Below are 20,061 nucleotides of genomic sequence, written 5' to 3'. Positions count from 1 at the left end.
GTGTGTGCATGTGAGTGTGTATACACCTATGTGTGTATGTTTTTGAGTTTGTTTTTGTGTCTTTTAGTGTGTGTTTTGTTTGTCTTTTAGTATGTGTGTGTGTGTGTGTGTGTGTGTGAGTGAGAGAGAGAGAGAGAGAGAGATCCAAGCCAAAACAAGCATCTCGCAGACACATGGTAAAGCCTTGACGATGGCTCGTGACTAAGAGTGCTATGAGACTGACATAGAGAGCACATTTCTCATGAGAGCTGTCCAGTGAATAGGCCTCCCAAGGTTTCATCTGACCATCATCAATAACATGGTGACACATGCTTTCTTTGGCCAACACAATCATTATTGCCTTTGTCATTATAGTTGCAATTAAATTGATGACAATGTCAGCCACATTAACCCTAATAGAATCAGAACACCCCGTGCAATACATCACAAGAAGACGTACTGACGAGAAATTAGTAGGACGCATCTGGAAATGTGAAGAGTTCCGAACCATGCAGAGAATTCCGGCACATTCATCAAGACACAGGAAGTAGTCCATTTGTTTGGAGTGACAGTTTGCAAACTAGATCACGCAGGAAACCTTGAAGCTTGCACTTCTTAGAAGAGACCACCTCTTACAGGGAAGCTACACCAGGCACTTAACTGAAGCGTACCGTTCCGTTCCGTCTGCAATGGAAGCAGCTACACCAGACATGGTATGCGAAAAAAATAGACTGGTGTTCTAAAATGTTTTTTACACAGTGAAGTTACACTTTTGGCACATTTTTGCCTTTTAGTCCTGTGATTGTACACAGTTGTATAAAATAAACAAACAGGTCCTGTGTTATCCTAAATAACAACACAGAAGTAATGCTCTATGCACTTCCATACTCATTTCTACCACTTGAGAATAAATACGCATATGAATTCTGTTTCTGTGTCACATTGTCTGGTATCTGTATGATTATCAGTTTGAATCAAAGTAATATTCACTATTTAACCATCGAATGTATTTTATTCATGTTAGCACCACATGAGAATGTGCTGGTTTTAGAAATGGAGAGGCTTCTTTGAAATGAGGTTAAACTCCTGATGGTGTAAACAGCAGATCTGAGAGAGAGAGATGGATGCTGAAGAGACACAAATGATAAGATGTGGATCCTGATAGAATGTATATATAAAAAAGAGGCGATGCTCAACAGTCCTAGGATGAGGGTATCCCCTGCAAGGCTGAGGTAACTGCAGACAGCAGTCTTGCCGCTGAATCAGTAAAAATGTCAAAATGTCAGCGTACACGAACGCGGCAGCCAACGGACTCAGGGAGACCAGTTGAGCTCAGCATCTCCGAGATGGAGAGAAACCAGTCGCCTGGCATCTGACATGAGAGAGATGGAAGGGAGGGAAAAAGTCAATTTTCTGTCTGGGAGAGAGACTGAGAGAGAGAGTCTAAGAGCCAGGGGAGGGGATCTATATCACGGTTTGCTCAGGCGGAGGTGGACTCTGGCCCAGGCTTGGCCCAGATGTGGCCCTGATGTGGGTGATAGATTCCAGCAGTCACCTGCTATTGGAGTGTCTAGGGGAGAATGCCGCAGAGGATGCTGTCTCTGAATGTTACAGCTGGGAGCTTGTCAAATAAAAGATGTCACCGGTAGTGCTTTTTCGCCTGCCATGCATAGACGGCTGACAAAAAACAAAACAAAAGAAAACAAAACAAAACAGAGTCAGGCAAACAGTGCTGAGAAACAGAGCAAGGAAAGGCCAGCATGGCAGAGCAGCACAGATCTGCATGCACACAGTGGATCAAGCAAACAGAGCGGAGAGCCACGCCCGCACCACTGTTTACCATGACGACCACTGTGTCCACTAGTGAGGCCATCGCAGAGGAGCAGAGCGTATAGACATTTGCCCAGAGCAACACACACCATAGGCCAAGACCTATGTTATTGGGTTCACCATAGCAAAGCAGTCCAATACATTGACAGCATGATTTGTACAGGTGGAGGTGGATATGGTGGTGAAGGTGTGACATATCCTCTCCACATCCCAACAAAGGCTCCCGTGACGTGACATGACGTGACATGATGTGATGTGATGTACTGGAATGTGGAGAGGAATAATAAACACCTCTAGGCCATACCTATTTTTTCATGGTTTCACCATAGCAAAGTAGTCCATATTTCTCATTACCCGCATACAGCGCTGCAGCTCTCTCTCTCTCTCTCTTACTCTGTCTCTCTCTGTCTCCCTCTGTCTACCCCCCCCCCCCCTCTCTCTCTCTCTCTCTCTCTCTCTCTCTCTCTCTCTCTCTCTCTCTCTCTCTCTCTCTCTCTCTCTCTCTCTCTCTCTCTCTCTCTCTCTCTTTCTCTCTCTCCCCGGTAACTAACACTCGGAGGAAGCACAGGGACTGGTACCTAATGGCTTTCTCAGAAGATCTTCTTGGACTCCTTTCCCGTCACTGCTGTTTTTTTCCCCCAGGATCCGCGGATCCTCAGCGCATCCTTCTACAGACACACAGAGGCGCCCCCCTGGGGATGCAGTATCAATGTTTGACAGGTCGGCGCGCAGAAAGCCCCCAGAATGATGTTGAATTTAGATGGGTAACACTTGAGAGCCATCAAGCTCGCAATTCCAATCCAATTTTCAGCCCCGCTGTCTGCTGCATCGCCTTCGCTTTCTATTCCTGACGCCTCGTAAACATGGTGACCTGTTCCGAACACTTGAAAGGTGCCAGTATCTCCAGCCAACACAAACAGGACATGCTTATATCGTATCAGTCATATAATGGCCCTGAATGAAGGTGAAGAGGACTACATTAACAAGGACACTGTGCTACAGATAGGGAGGGCAGACAATAGCACATGACCTTCACCAAACACCAAGGTGTTACTGTAACATAGATCACCTTGAGGAGCACATCTGGCCTCAATGGGTAGTGTCTCGTTTTTAAGTGGATCTGCACACAGATAATGAGCAAGTGGGCCTATGCATATTCGTTTTCATTCACTTTACTTCTTATGTCATGAGGTGAATCATGCCAGCTGACTGCACTCTCCAGTGCTAACAAGGAAATGGGAAATGGGGACCAATTTTTTGACATTATCCGCCTGATATTGTCCCATCATGATCCAGAGATGTTCAGGCTCTGTTGATGATTTTGTTGTAACCGTTTTCTCAGTCAAGCGAGTCGAGAGAAGTCAAGAGTGCTCCTCGATTTCTGCTTTTTCTCTGGAGGAAGACCAGTTGCAAACATCGCTGTGTGGTGCGTCATCACTCACCACTAGAAAGTGTTCATTTGCACAATTGGAATGCGAATGTGTTTGTCACTGTGGCTTTCTCTTGTGCCTGACAGGCTGCAAGTCCCTATTAAAATCATAATGGTGAACAACAAATACATGGGAGAACTGGAATGGCAATAGTTTGGTTGCCAGACTGTAAAATATCTCATGCAATATTAATCACTTTTGTGAGAAACTGCTGGTGTGTGTGTGAGTGTGTGCTTATGAGCTTTCATGTGCATGATGTGCACACAAACATGTGCACATGAGTGTGTCTGAGAGAGTGTGTGTGTGTGTGCGCGCGTGTGTGCGTGTGTGTGTGTGTGTGTGTGTGTGTGTGTGTGCGTGTGTGTGTGTGTGTGTGTGTGTGTGCGTGCATGCGTGCACGAGTGTGTGTGTGCGCGTGCGTGCATGTGTGTGTGCGTGTGGGCGCAAGCTGGAAACACATTAATACATCCCCCATCATCCACCCCTCTCACCAATAACCAGGGAATTGAAGGAGTTGGGAGAAAGATATCTCGCCCTGATTTATAGATAAAAATTCTCACATGCAATCTGAAAAGAACCCCCACATATTCCTGTCCTCTGTGTCTGTGTGAGTTCTGGATAGGGTGAGTTTACCCACAATCATGTGGGTGTAGGGTGATCATGTGAAATTTAGTGTATAATATTCCAATCATTTCCATGCTTCCTATTGTGGTCATGTCAGCAGCGTGTCTTGTTTGAGGGCGGTTCAGAGGCAATGTGAGACGCTGTGTACTTTCCTCCATGTCATCGTGTTTGTCTATCTTCTTCATGCTAACGTATAAGAGCCCAAGGCTCTCCCTGTGCTCCCAATCAGTGGTCCCCAATCTGGATTACTGATGTGGGTGCCATTCAACAGAGCCTTGACTTTCACCTGTTGACTTTAAAATGCACTACCTTTATTTCACTGACCTACAACTGTTTTACTCTTTTATTCTTAAGACACTACAGCTCACTACAGCTGAATTAATCCCATTGTGCTTCTGAAGATGTTGAAATGGCCTATATGGTGTATACTATATGTTTGATGTTGCCACTCATCGGCCTGTATCTCATTAAAATAAACCAGCTCCTGTTCAACGCTGCTCAGTTGGAACACTTTGCACCACTCTGACAAAATATTTATTTAAGACATATTTGACCTACCAATCTATGGCAACACTTGTTTTTCATTTTCTGCTGGATTTGATCACGTTATGATGATCACCTACAGTACATCTCACGCAAGAGTAGATAAATTATGTCACGTGTGCAATTAATATGAGCGGCCTGAGCTTGTCAGCTTAAGAGAGGAGCAGGAAACCTAAATTAGTGCGATGGAGAAATCCTAATCATAATTTCATTTTCATTGGAGTTCGGGGAAGTAAACTGTGATGCATTAATTTAGCTATATGTTAATTATCATGCTCGATAGAGCAGGAACCGGTAGAAAATAATGTGTACGCAATCACATTCGACTTCCTATTGTTCTAACAATAACCTCTGCGGACTGATCGAGTGGGGGGTACACACACAGCCTCCACATATTTCGTTGAAACAAGTTCTGAAGCAAAATAAACCTCCACCATTGCATCTGGGAGTGGAAGCATTCCCATCAGCAGAGAACACTCTGATGGAACCAATTATTATTCCACCTCTCATCTGTGGAGTTGCACAATGACACAGTTGTGATAAGAAAGTTATAATTACTGTCATGTAGTTGTCTAAAAGATGGTCTTCCTTTTTAAGCCTCAAATTGCTATAAGAAAGCTGTTTTCCCCCAAGTACACATAGACAGTGTTGGCCAAATCCCTGCTGTCAAGGCCTCAACTGGAGACAGGAGCTTGTCTTTCATTTGGAAAAGAAGGGGGAGACAAGGAAGTGAAGTTGACTGCCTTCTGAAAGCATGTAATGAGTATGGCTATAGCTGTTGACAACTTAAGCGCTTGGCATCAATCAAATAACATGGAAATGACTTCCTCGTTTTCAGACTCCAGCTGACACTCAAACCAACAATCTGTTGCCCCCCCACACCCCACCTACACACACACACGCACGCACGAACGCACGCACGCACGCACGCACGCACGCACGCACGCACGCACGCACGCACGCACGCACACGCACACACACACACACACACACACACACACACACACACACACACCCTCACCATCAGCCCCTAGCCCCCAGTCCTCAATGGAGTTCAAGCTCATCCTCCCGGATCTCTGATGAAAGGAGGGAGTTGATGGGTTAACGCCGTGAGACGTCTTCCACTTTATCATGGCGATGGCTGAAAGGTGGCAAAAATAGGCCACGCGAAGACGCCATCTGTGAGCTCAGCTCACGTTGATGGAGAGAGAAAAGAGAGGGAGAGAGAGAGAGAGAGAGAGAGAAGCTGGATGCGTGCCTTTGTGTGTCTCAGGAGGTATAGTACCAGGCTTGCTATTGACAAGCTATATGTGCCTATAATTCATGGGCTAAATGGAAATTGAATGACCCTAATGGAAGCTAACAAGTAGTTACTCAAATGGAAAGTGCAATTGGGAAAACAACTCAATCCTTTCTATTTATCTTTCACTAGCAAAGGACAATTAGCAATGTATGCTACAGATGACATTTTCAGAAAAGGGCCCCTGATTTTAAACTGTATATGTTCAAATACCCCAGGTGAATGGTTTATTATTGATCTCTCAAACGTGAGCCAAAGTGTGCAACAACAATTTAAGCCTGTGGTCATTATCATCATCCACGCTCAACAGGGCAGATATCATCACTAGCTCAGCATTAAAATTCTACTCGTGTATTGAGAAAGTGGTTTGCAGGCTTTTCTTTACTCTTGATGGTGGTGGTCAACAAGAGACCTTGTAGGCAAACGCAATTGCTTTTGGAGCTCGACCACACTTCTTTGAAGCAATAACTGAAAAGGGGGCACAAGTGCCACAACATAGGTGTGCGTTTCAAAGTGAAGGTTTTTGATAAATTATCACTTTCAATTTAGCTCGCCTTGACACCCTTGATTCAGTACGTGAGTGGCAATATATGAAATGAGTTAATTAAAACTGCCACTCAAGTTCAGTGACAAACACAACCTGTAGCTCCTCCTATTACCATATCAGCCTCATCAATTACACACAGCGTTGGCATGAAAAGATGTCTCATCCTCAGGTAGATATGATGCATGTGAGAGACCTCATTTTTATTCCTGGGGACATGAAAGGTGGAATGACACCATCTTCCAGGATCCTGCTCGTCTTTTGTCAGAAGACTCCTTGCCTTCAGCAGCTGAGTGATGAGGACGGGTAGACCCTGGATAATGACCTCTCTCCTCTCTCCCACTGCCATTTTTAGAAGCCCATTTCTGGGTGAACAGGACCAGGAGTTTTAATCAGAGCACTCCATCACAACTGTGTCAGTCAAGACAAGACGAGGCCCAGTGAGAAAAAAAGAAAGAAAGAGAGAGAGAGAGAGAGAGAGAGAGGGTGTCTGTGATCTCCGATGTCTGAACCACCAAAGCCTCTCTGCCCTCGCCATCAAGCACTGAGCTCAGGAGAGAGGACAACCTGTCAAATCCACTGCAGGAGTCCCTTGGGGGAGGGGAGTAGGGGCTGTGTGTGTGTGTGTGTGTGAGTGTGTGTGTGTGTGTGAGTAGGAATCTTTTATCAAGATAAGGATCAACAGCTATTAAAATGGCAGAATGTGCAGTATGGCTGATTACTACCTGCAATACTCTGTGGGATAATTTATTACTGATACTGATGCAGGATGTCATTCAATATGATTTTATGTAAAATTATTTCCAAACAAATAGCCTGTTTCTTCCACAGTGTAAAGTGCCCTTTGAATCATATATGGAATGAAAGGATTCAAGCACAACCTGAGTGCATCATTCATAGTTTTAATTCAGCCTTATAGCAAGAAGCCTTTGAAAGAGGAAGATAAGAGTAAAGATCAATATTTATAAAACAGAACCTGACCAAGCAGGGATAAGACACCAGGTGGAATAGTTTTGGACACCTGCCCACATGTTCCCAAAAATGTCAACCAACAAACAAACAAACAAACAAACAGGTTTTGTACAACACATATGACACAAGAATGAACCATGCTGAAGAAAATGATCAAAGAATGTCGGGTGCTCAAAATAATCTTTTTGTGATATAATTTTTATTTGTAAACCAAAATGTCTGCAAGTCACCCCATAAGACAAAATAAATAAATGAATAAATAAATAGACGTAAATAAATAAATAAATAAATCTTTCTCAAAGGAAGCAGTCAATTTCAAAATAAAAGTTTTGTTACATTCCTTATGCGTACAGCAGCTCTCAGTATGAACGGTGCCATTTCATCTGTGTTTTATTGCTTAAACAGTATCTGCACAGCCAATGATGCAGATAAGAAAGCTATGAAAATGGTTGTTGGCTCTCATTTCTGAAATCAATCGATTACACGCTCATATAGACATGACTGCTGAAGGGTTGTCTATCATTTAAAAATATATACGTGCATATGTGTTGTATTAGTTACTGAATTAAATCAGAACACTGATGTCAGACAAGAATGAAGCACTGGGGTGTGAGAGTTGCTACTGAGAACGTAGTGCGTACACATGGATATTTACAGTTAGTGCTGTTTGTTTGTTGAGTTCTAATATATCTATGAGAACAACAAGTGCAAGGACAGACAGGTGCTATTAATGACAACTTATATGGAATATAGAAAAAATCTGCCTTTGTTTTTGTTGTCAAAAAGTTAATAAACACAAAATATAAATGGAATTTTCACTATCAAACATGCAGTAGGACTTGTAGCACTTGCAGGTGTTTTGGTCCGTTCAACACTGTTAGAAAATCTGATCACTTCTCCAAAGTGATTAGAATGAGAGGTAAGCACCCACAGCCTTTTACTAGTTGCCTCCTTGCAGTTGCAAGTCCAATGTTAACCACATTTGTAGTCGTAGAGATAATTCAGTGCATGCAAGCCAAACATCTTGAGATGCAACATCATTTTATCAAATGATCAGTCCAAAAAACCGCAGCTGCTGTGATCAACTTTGTTGCCGTCACTTACTTTGAAACCATAAAAAGAATAGTCAGTTAGAAAAGTGAGGAGAGTAAACGGAGAAGGCTGGAATCAGAAACAAACAAAAACACTTGAAGCTAAACCTGCACTTGTGTCAAACCTCCAACAAAACAGAACAAAAATAAAACGTATGTTTGTCCTCTGTGAAGGTGTTGAGGCTTTTACGTCCGTGAAAAGCTCAGTAAACTTTATGCTTTTGTATTTGAATGAAACCATATTTTTTGAAAGTTTTAAAATTAACTTCAATGACTGTATGTCTAAACAAAGGTGATTACAGTATATGAATCCTGGTCATCAAACCAGTCATCTGAGTTACTGTCTGTGAGTGATTATAGTTATGATCGTACATATGAGTTAAATGCCATCCCACAACAAGCACCATCACAGAACCAATAGAAAGGCAACATTTCAGAGAAAACAGAAAGAACTGTGAATAAATACAGTACAGCGATATTGTACTATGTCTAAGCTCTCCCAAAAAAATAACTAGTTCTGAGATACTGCTCTATAAATACTGGCAAAAATATCACAAACTAAAAATTATAAACACACTGACACAAGTACTAGTGGCCGTCCCACCCTTCCCCAACCCCAACTTTTAGATTATTATAAATCAACACGTTATTTACAAAGGCAAATGTCAGTCCAAAAGCACTGCAGAAAAGAAGATGTAGAAAAGAGAAAGGGAAGAGAAGACCTGGAAACTATCCACAAATGGTCTGCCTCGCTGAGTCTGGAGCCAACGCGGACGTGCACAGGAGAATCAGCAGTCTCGAGGGGGGGTATTTGGTATGTCTCTGGTCTCGCTCTTTGATCGGCTCAGACCACACCGCAGGGTCGGGAGGCCCCGGGGGGGGGGGGGGGGGGGGGGGGCGTGTGCCTTTAGGTCGAGGGCACCATGTCCTTGATGACGGGCTCCCTGTTGAGGTACGTGGCCCAGTAGACCAGGTTGAAGCTCCCGAAGAGCATGGGGAACAGGATGCGGGACATGCGGTCGATCTTGCTCACGCTGTTGAAGGACTTCTTGCACTCCTGCTTGCCCTCGCCCTTGGGCTTGTTGGGGTCGCCGCCGGCGCCGCCCTTGGCGATGGTGGGCAGCACGGAGTCCTTGGTGATGTTCGGGGCGTAGTTGGCCACGGCCACAGCGTACGCGTTGTTCTTCTTCACCACTGAGGCCTTCTCTTTTTTCTACGCAGAGCATTCAAGGACAAAGAAACAAAGAGAGAGAGAGAGGGAGAGAGACAGAGAGAGATAAATAACAGTTACAGTAGACATGATAGATTTGTAAAGAGGTCACATTTCTGCCTAATTTGCCATCAAGCTGAGCTAAATGAGAAGGCCAGCTTTGTTTATTAAGCAGGCAAAGCTCCAAAAAGACCTATCTAAACCTCTCACATTTGAAAAGCTGCTGTCTAGAAGTCTGACTAGGGTTGCACCTAACACCCACTGATCCCATTGTACACAGAGCATGCATCCTGTTTTACTGTTCAGCTATTGCTATTCACTTGTGAATGCAACTGACAAAATCATTTGAGCTTCTCAAGGTCTCCTGGTGGAACTGCTGACTCATGCTGATGGCATCTGATTGATAGCATTCGGCTCGTCTGGCACAGGCCACCTGGTGTGTGATACTGACCAAAAAAATATAAAGATAAAATAATGAAACTAAATAAAAAATGAAATAAAAGCCACACATCTTAAGAAAGGGACACTTCTGGACAGCTGCCATTCCCCAGAGCTGTGCTTGACGAATAGACACTTGGGAGCGGCGCAATGTTAATTAATGAGATTGAGGAGAGGCTAATGCATTAATCTAAATGCAAAACTGTTGCAGTGCGGGGAGCAGTGGGGTGTCAGCTATACTGCCAAGCCACACACCATTAACAATTTAACAGGAAATAAGGGTGGGACTCCTTGGTCGGGTCTCATTAATTCAATCTGCTAATTACATCTGGAGGAAGTTTTGAGGCCACTGAAAGCGGCTCTAGATCTGCCTGTGATGAGACCCCTCATAATTGTGCCGTTTTAGTGACAAATGGGTTATGGTGCATATTTATCATTAAGTGCTATGGAAAAGCGTTGGGTGGGCTATGCCGTTTGTACACAAGTAGTGCATAAATAATGCTAATATATAAATGCATTACAAAGTGGGGAGACATTTATCAATGTGTAGCTAAATCCAGTTGTAATATCAATTACTGACTTAAGTTACATTTTTATCAATGTGAAGAAAGATTGCATAGGACTTCTTTCATTATTTCCTTTTCTTTCCTTTAGAACTTAATAAAGGAGAGGACACCCATTCTCCAACAACTGAGACGCGTACTTCAATGCATTTGAATACATGTTAAGCCCGGTGAATGACAATAACCTGCATGGCATATAAGAACTGACAGGCTTCTTATTAGCTCACCAAACAGACCTCATTTGAGTTCCTGGAAACCAAATATGTCTCTCTTCATTTTGAGCCTATTCAAACTGTGGACATTCCATTATCTTCCAGACACAGGGGCTTTAGCAGAGTGTCTCGTTTGATTGGCCTGATGACATTTATTCTGTATAATTTGGGTGGGCTGGGGACGTTCATGAATAGCCAATGTGTGAACCCTGCACACATATCATTCATTTTGAGGAGCTGACACAGTGTAAGGGGGGGGGGGGGGGGGGTGGGGAGATTCTTGAACAGTGAAGATATGAGAGGATTACGTCAGGGCATCAGAAAAGGAGCTCCGGAAATTCATAAATCCAGAAATTCATGAGCAGACAGTCCTGCACTGACCAGCCAGGATGAAGATATCACACACTGATCTCTATCACGAGCGGAGCTCAAAGCAATTTTCTATGCTCCCCGCCACCAGCTCACGAGCGCACAATTGCATTGAGGGATCCGCACGCCGTATCTGTGGATCAGCAATCATTTGTGGAGGGATGCACCAGAGAGCTGCGATGCCTTAATCTGCTATTCAGAGAGGCAGCATGCTGAGCTCAGGCTTTTTCTGTCTGCTGGTCCAGTTGCGTCAAATGTTTAAACAAACACACTGGCTACTGTCTAATTAATCTCTCTTAATTAGAATTCAATTGACCTGCTGAGCAAACTGACCTGGAGGATGCTAAGGGGATGAGAGGGGATGAGAGAGAGAGAGAGAGAGAGAGAGAGAGAGAGAGAGAGAGAGAGAGAGAGAGAGAGAGAGAGAGAGAGAGAGAGAGAGGGTTTAGTGTTTCTGAAGCCCCGGCGATAACATCGTAACAACTTAATCTCCAGCCACTTCCGGAGCAAATACAAAAACAAGTGCTTGTACCTGGCCTGATAATATCTGAAATGGTGTGTTTTGTTGTGAGAGCACATCCATCAGGATTGGCCTGCGCTGCGTATTTATAGAGGCCATTCATTTCTCCAGGAGAATGCTCTCTAGTGCTATCGGGAGATAGTGGGGAACTGGACTGAAGGCGAGAGGGAGGTCAATGAATGTACAATAGGACTCAGAGGCCTCTCTCTCTCTCTCTCTCTCTCTCTCTCTCACACACACACACACACACACACACACACATACACCGTCCTCTATAGTCAAACACAACAATAAAACAATAACAACAGATATGGGGGACACTGTACTTTTGTTACTTTTTAATAAAAAAAACATTTAAAAACACCCACTAAAAACACAGATTTCTTTCAGGGGTTTTCTTTCTGCATCCATTATTCTTTAATGAACAGTTTATATTCATAAGATATTCATCTCAATATCAAATGTGCATGCATCCTCTTTATCCTGAATGCACCTTTGTTTAATGATAGCACTCTTCCCTGTTTGAGCCCACCCCACTTTATTAGCATCAGTATGGACCGAGCCCTGTCCAGTCCGTCACCAGAGACCCTTCACAGCTCATTTGCTCTCTGTTCCACTTGGAGGGCCAGTGACGCTAGCCCCTATTGCTCACAGGAGGCTAAAAGCCTGCTGCATCCACAGTCCCTTCTGCCCCCCCCCCCCCCCCCCCCCCCATCTCTACACCGCACACCAGAGGGCAGGGAAATGGCTGTGCTACACGGAGGTGAAGCAAACCTCTTTGTGTAAAGAGTAGAGAAACCTTGCATGAAGACATTATCAGAATAAATGGTATGGAGTTTTTTTTTTACATACTCTGTGGGTTAACGATCCCCTTGGTATTAATAACATAATAGTTATTCAAGTGAAGCCGCGTGGTTATGGCCTGAACACACTACGGCTTTTGGGTTGGATTTTGGAGCCCTGCAATAAGAGCAGAGTGTGACGGCCACACACCATGGCTGGACCCACGGGGACACCAGGGGATAATTAAGCCACAATGTTTGTGGAAATCCCTCTGCGCTGTATGACCACAGGGTTGTGATGGGATGTCACCTTCCCATCGATCGGATCAATACGCGCTTCGGTGAGAAAATTGAGGCTGACAGCTGAAATGGAGGCGCTCATTACCTTTTCATTGACGATGCTCTTCCCATCCCAGGCCCAGCCGCGCTTGGTGAAGTAGTTGACCGTGGCGAACTCGATGAGGGCGGAGAAGACGAAGGCGTAGCACACGGCGATGAACCAGTCCATGGCGGTGGCGTAGGCCACCTTGGGCAGCGAGTTGCGAGCGCTGATGCTCAGGGTGGTCATGGTCAGGACGGTGGTGACGCCTGTGAACACAAAGACCATATCAGCACAAAAGGAAAACACTCTCTCTGTTTTGGGACAGATCTGGATTGAGGCACTCAGCGAATAGAAGGCCCAGCGAACGTCCTTGACTGTTTTGGCGCACACATCACAGGAAGCCCCAGATCCATGAACTCGGACTTCTGCATTCATTCAAGTATGAACGGAGGGGATGGAAGGGTGGTGGTGGGGGGTGCTATTGTGGAACACATCTAAAGTTATTTGAGCTACTGCAGGCCGCCACCATGGGATGATTGCTGTCCTCGGCGGACGCTTGCACTGGCGTGGCCAGACGGGCCGCCTGCCGTATCTTTCTGGGCCACATTTGTTCTCATTGTTCAGAGTCATCATTAGCCAACTGGATGGGAAACGCTGCATCCATTCATGCTCCAGTGGACCTGCAGTGTTCCCTGGCTTCCCCTGTCCCACTCTCGGTGTTTTATTTCTCCCCTTCTCTCTCTCTCTCTCTCTCTCTCTCTCTCTCTCTCTCTCTCTCTCTCTCTCTCTCTCTCTCTTTGTGAACAACATTTCATCCTCTTTTCTGGCCAGAAAAAGAAGTTATTTATGAGTGTATTTTTGGACTGTATGTCAGGGAGAACGGACGTGAATTATTCTAACCTACTTTCTGCGTGTTTTTTTTAATTGCTCGAAAAATAAATCGCATTGGCAGCCCACTCTGGCAAGGAGAAATGAGACATTGACCTTAATGAGGCTTAACTGGCAGACTGACGTCTCCACAGAAGGTTACCGAGGGTGGGTCCTCTGAGCACTGGTGACATCATGTAGGCATTCCACAAGAGACAGACAGAACAAAAACTGCTCCTGGATCAGTGGGAAAGCATAGCTCCGATTGGGGGAGCACAGGAGACAGACTGAACAAAAACTGCTACTGGATCAGTGGGAAGGCACAGCTCTCCTTGGGGGAACACACAGACGTGCAATCCAGTGAAGTCTATCAAAGCGCATAAACAAAAGCTCCTAATTAATTTCATGGCGACGTCAAAGCACTCCTGTGCCTGCTCCCCTGTGTCTGACGAAGAGATGACACCTGATTGTCTGAGCTAGAAGGAGAGGAGGAAAGAGAAACAACATCCCCGACACACACCCACATTTGGGGAGATGGATCATTCTCCATTGACTCCTGGACCACCATGACAAATAGCCTGCATTAGTCCATCAGTGCACACCAGAACAACCATACATCACACACACTAAACATATCTCCACGGAGTGAGAAATGCATTCATGATGACCTGGGCTCCAAATGAATGGTTCTTTGGGAGGTGGGCTATTTAAGACGCTCAGGGACAGAGGAGGTGGGCCACATCAAGAACTGATTGCCAACTCAGTGGGTCTATTTGCCAAAACACATACACTCCTAATCGGCTCATTCATATTGATGGAACAGCCACTAATCTTCAGACGCGGGGAGGCAAACGACAGGGAGGAACCAAATATCCGACAGCGCTCCACTCTCTGTCCTGGAAGATGAAAGATGTTCACGTTGCTTCAGCGAGACTGAGCTGATCAGATTGTCAATGAGACTGCAGAAACCGCCTGTCGGCAAACATGCAATTTATTTTCCAGATAACATTCGGGATTTATACATAATAACATCCATATCAAAGAATCCTGTACCATCCAGTCCTGGAGTATTGGACAAGGGGATCACCCATCCTGAGGGAAGTCCATTTTTATTCCAAATATACCTGGAGATACAATCACCTAGCAGAATACATAAGCATTACCACTGCGTTTACAAAACAGAAACCCAACACAGTGGCGCATTTAACTCCATATTTCCCATTCTGACACAGTTCAAATTTTGATTCCTGACATATATCACAATATGTGCATGCCATGAACTACAATTAACTGAGCAAAGCAAGCAGATTGAGCTAGGTGTGTTGCAATCATGGCTGACTGAGCTGCTCATTAATTCACAAAGTGATTAAAAGGGTGATTAATTGGAATTAATCACCGAGTTCTTGCCTTTTTATGGCTCCAGTTTGACAACAAGGTCACACGCTCTTTGAGGCACGATAGTATTTCCATCTGAGACTTTCTACTGAGGAGACAGCACTTAACAAATCACCCATAGAAATGCATGGGCTTAATAGTCTCTACACTTACATGTAGCCCCTCCCTTCCGCGGCAAAAAAAGTCGACAAGTGAATACACTGTGCCAATCATGTAGTGTGTTGTGCATACATTGTGCCAATCATGTGTTGTGATTTTGCCGCTGGAGCAAGGTTGATGTTGTGGAGCCTTGCGCACGCACATTTCTGTCCAAATAGATGCCCCATAAGTGCCCAAAAAACATTGCAACATGGCCACCGAGTGGAGAGACTTGTCTAAAAGGACTGTTTCCGCCTGCTCGTACACTGTACATTACTTTGATTGTGACACGTCCACATTATGAAACGTGCTAAAAAGTTTGGGATCAATGAAGTCAGAGCTGTGAGTGCCTGAGAGGGTGTTTATTTTTAACAACAATAATAAACAAAATCATTCAATCATGTAAAAGCACATGAGTGTCCCTGTAGGAGAGAAATTAGCTCTCTCTCTCAGGACATCTCCTTGGGTTTTAGGGTGACCCCCTTGGACTCAAGCAGTGAGGCCTAAAATGGTGAAGTCATTAAATTCTCATTTGCTGCTCTTGTGAAATTAACTCAGTGCTGAAATAAACCCAAAGCACATTAAGCTAGAAAAAAAGAACAAGATGGAAGCCATAATACGTCAATGATACCTAGGCTAGAAACCCTGCTCTGTTCAGCGTACGCTCATGATGCTCTGGACCAGAGGAGTGGCAGTGGAACACCTGGAGAGGAGATCATGCTTGAGCTGTCCACTGCTGTGGCTCTGAGCTAAATACAATGAGCTTCTACGACCTCTGGCGTGGACACAAAGAGAAAGAGAGAGAGGGAGAGAGAGAGGGAGAGAGAGAGAAAGGGGGAAAGAGAGGAGAAACTGCTTTTCCAACTACTCTGCATGACAGATCCAGTCTGACTTGCTCTTTGACTTGCTCTTACTGCTAACCTTTACTAGCTCCTGTGCCTTGGCCCGGTCCACTGGCTAGCTGCCGCTCCAGGCATGCGGTGGGAGACGGCCTTTACGTGACCACCACAAACCTTAGGGGGACGAGTCTCGTCCTCACCTTCTCTCACACAAGTGCCTGGAGAGGTAACCCCCCCCCCCGCCTGCCAGCTACTCCTGACACCTTCCATGCATACATTACCCTGTGCATGCCTTCTTCATGAATATTCAGACCTGAGGGGCAGCACGCAAACACTACAACAGGAACAAGGCGGAGGCCTTCAAACAGGCACGTGTGGAGTAGGTGTGCTCTCTCAGCTCAGCTCAGGCACCCTGTTCCAGCCAGGCGGCCATTTTAACAAGCTCACGCTTAATTACTGAGACTGAGGATGAGGCTGGCACCAGAGTCAGGGGTTGAGGGCTGTGCCACTGAGGCTGCCCGTACGGGATGGTAGGTAAGGGGATTGGGGAGCAGAGGAGTAGGGTTGTGGGCAAGGAGTTTAGTGGTGTGTGTGTGTGCGTGTGTGTGTGTGTGTGTGTGTGTGTGTGTGTGTGTGTGTGTGTGTGTGTGTGTGTGTGTGTGTGTGTGTGTGTGTGTGTGTGTGTGTGTGTATGTGTGTGTGTGTGTGTGGGTGGGGGGTTGTTGGCATCCTGACAGGCAGGCTGGCAGATGCAGAGGGCACTACTCGGGGCATGAAGCTGGGGAGTTAACAGTGGCAGGAGCCGGCGTGAGCTGGGTACCAAGAAGAGCATTGGAGGTGTTAGCCATGGATAATCTCTCTCTCTCTCTCTCTCTCTCTCTCTCTCTCTCACACACACACACACACACACAACTAAAGTGGTAGAGAAGAACAGAAGAGAGTGAGAGAGTGAGAGAGGCAAACAACCGAAGAGGAGGGAAGAGAGAAAGACAGAATGAAAGGGGGAAAGACAAGGAGAAGGAGGGATGGAGAGAAACAGGGAAAGAGGGCGAGAAGAGGAAAAGAGAGACAGAAAGAGGGAGAGGGAGAAACGCAGCGACAGGGAATCTCGGGTGCCAGAGAGGAGGTTCATCTCCTGCTCACTGCCTGGGCTCTGCCACAGAGGTCTGGGAAGCCCCTCGCTAATATGATCAGCAGGCTTCAATCCCCCACAACTCCTCCAAAAGAAGACAATGCACAACACTTGCCAGGCCCGCCGCGCTCTCTCCCCGTGGACAGCAACATCTCATTTGAGAAAAAACACCTGGCCAAAGCACACAAATGGGCTGAAGAGAGCTCATTCAGTCTCTGTGCAATGTAAATAAATTGAATTTAGAATTTTTGAATTCCATCCAACGCTCATACAATCAAACTTCTTTCGCTGCATCCTCAAAGGACCTCTTGTCTCTCACACTGGCTTGATTGACAACTATTTTTTCCACTGCGTCCCACCCGCTCCCCTTAGATGAAAGGATAGCAATTCCCCCCTGCCCCCCGACATAACTCAAAGAATGCATAACTCTCCACCAACACGCCATAAACATGACACCGCTGATGTACAGCTCCTGTCTGGGGGAGACAGATGGGATGCTTACGAGAGCCCCTTAGTGGGAGTGGTGAGGGGCACTCACCGAACACCGTCCTGGCGGGCACCGACTCCCGGTTGAGCCAGAAGGAGACCTGCGAGAGGATGACGGTCATGATGCAGGGCAGGTACGTCTGGATCACGAAGTAGCCGATCTTCCTCTTCAGATGGAAATGGGCCGTCATGACCGTGTACTCGCCTGTGCGGGCGCAGAAAATCAATTACTGTAAGTAGGCCAACGGTACTGGGAATTATTACATATTCAATTGGACGGAAAGAGAGAGACAGACAGAGAGAGAGAGTGTGAGACAGAGAGAGAGAGAAACACAGAGAGGGAGAGAGAGAGATAAATATACGTATATGGAGAGAGAAAGCACTGTGAATTCCGCATGGGTGCATTAGTGAAACAAGGAACGGGAAATCTCCAGCATTAAGTGCAGAGCTTATTTCTGACCAGCAGCACTGTCCATGTTTCCCCTCCTGAGTTTGAGCAGACCAGAACACGACGGCCTGAACTGGCCGAACCCTCCACCCCTCCACCCCCCGTTCCCTCTTTAATCATTTCGCTTTCAGGCAAACAGGGAGTGAGAAACACAAAGCACCACATGAGGAAGGGCACCAAATGGACACAATAATGGCGTGAAAAGCCTTACAACAGCATCATTTGCACGAGCGCTTGCCTTTTCAGAGACGGGCAACGGGCACCATGCCCACATGTGGAACTGAGAATCCCTCACCAGAGGAGAGAGAGAGAGGGGGAGAGAGAGAGAGAGAGAGAGAGAGAGAGAGAGAGACACACAAGAGGAGAAATATGCCCGTTGCCCATGGCAACAGAAGAGAGGAATGTGTCTCAGTCCTTGTGATTCTGAAAAGGATGCCTTGATTCTGCCACTTGGCGAAGGGGGAACTCCCTGTCTTCTGTTGAGCATGCAGAGTAGGGTTTCTCTCTCTCTCTCTCTCTCTCTCTCTCTCTCTCTTCCCCTCTCCATAATCCCCAAAGATTTAGCCATGCCTCTATTGTGTCAACTGTAGCCTTGCTCTCCTCCTCTGTTGAATGCCTAGGTGTGTGTCTGTGTGTGTGTCTGTGTGTGTGTGTGTCTGTGTACCTCCCTGAAGACTGATCTTCATAAGATGAGGCTGTTTTCTGTACACTAAAGATCCCTATATCTCTATAATTCAATTTGAGCGCCGATGGCTCTTGCCCATTGCTTTCAGAGGAGCACGGAGGCTTGGAGAGGGACAAAGGCAGATGGAGGAGGGGTGTGTGTGCATGTGCGTGTGTGTGTGTGTGTGTGTGTGTGTGTGTGTGTGTGTGTGTGTGTGTGTGTGTGTGTGTGTGTGTGTGTGTGTGTGTGTGTGTGTGTGTGTGCGCTGGAGTGTGTGTGTGTCTGAGAGAGTAAGAGCCATTTTTCCTCTGAGAGGCTTAATGCTTCTTTACTCTGACCGTGAAGATGGTAATTACTGCATGAAGATGATAATCACCCAGTGGTCGCCCTGTCAGAGTCAAACCCCGGCTGCCAACGCCACCCCCCACCGCCCAAGCCCATCCGAACCCCCAGCCCCCCTCCACACACACACAACCACACACACACACACACCACAGACACTCATACACACAACCACCGCCCCCACCATCACCCTTCCGACCTCTACCATGACAGATTCCTATTTACAGAAAAAGCTAAACAAAGCCATTGACCAGTAACTTGTGCATTGGGAGGGAACAGTTGTCATGAACGGAGCTCTACACAAATAGAAACAATGAGGAATGCAAAGGACAGAGACAACACACTGCATTTGCCCCTCTGAGTGGGTGGAGGCGCCATCGCAGCACGGAGCGGCACACATCCACACCCACCCACCCACCCACCCACCCATGGCAAATGGTGTTAGGGGAGACATGGAGGATGGAAGACTCTGGTGCAGACTGGAGAGCATGTTATCCCAGTCTCCTGCTCCAGCTCATCTCCCCACATTAACAGCTCCATTAAAGCCTGAGTTTGGCACGTACAGCTCGAACTGCCATTAGTGCTCTTTAACGGCTATCAGTTCCAAAGGTTAATATGGCAGAAAAGATCACATACCAAGCACCTCTCCCAATTACATGCCAATTACATCTTTTTTCTTTTCTTTTTTTTAAAAAAAAGGGAGACATGATGTATAATGACCAGTGGTCCTTTCTCCAAAATTACCGAACTAACTGACCAATTACTACTACATTGGCAATAACTACTGTACCATAAGGCAAGTCAGCATTGGTGCTGAACAGCGTGGTAATGACCTCGGATGCTCGGTTTTCCAAAGACCTTGTTCATTTCCTGTCAGCTTTGTTGCTATCTCTCACCGGACCTCGATCCAATTTCCTCACAGCAACAGACGGCCATTTTCTCTGCCTTCTCCACTCAAATGAGTAGTGCAATAGCGTGGTGACGTGCTGCTGAAATGAGTTCCTCTGCGTTGTCTGAATGA

General features: G+C 45.9%; 1 protein-coding gene across 1 annotated transcript in view; it reads right to left on the bottom strand.

Moving 5' to 3' along the window:
• Positions 1-9,220: 9,220 nt before the first annotated feature.
• Positions 9,221-20,061, bottom strand: part of LOC134096159 (gamma-aminobutyric acid receptor subunit alpha-2) — a 29,912-nt gene continuing 19,071 nt past the window's right edge. Inside the window, exons 8-10 of the mRNA XM_062549913.1 lie at positions 17,639-17,791; positions 12,793-12,995; positions 9,221-9,526 (exon numbers count right to left, since the gene is read on the bottom strand). Of these exons, the coding sequence (XP_062405897.1) occupies positions 9,221-9,526; positions 12,793-12,995; positions 17,639-17,791 (662 nt within the window). The remainder of the gene's footprint in view (positions 9,527-12,792; positions 12,996-17,638; positions 17,792-20,061) is intronic.

Source organism: Sardina pilchardus, chromosome 11 (assembly GCF_963854185.1).
Source record: "Sardina pilchardus chromosome 11, fSarPil1.1, whole genome shotgun sequence".
NCBI lineage: Eukaryota > Metazoa > Chordata > Actinopteri > Clupeiformes > Clupeidae > Sardina > Sardina pilchardus.
The sequence above is the reverse complement of the archived record's forward strand: the minus strand, read 5'-3'. Positions and strand labels throughout refer to the sequence as shown.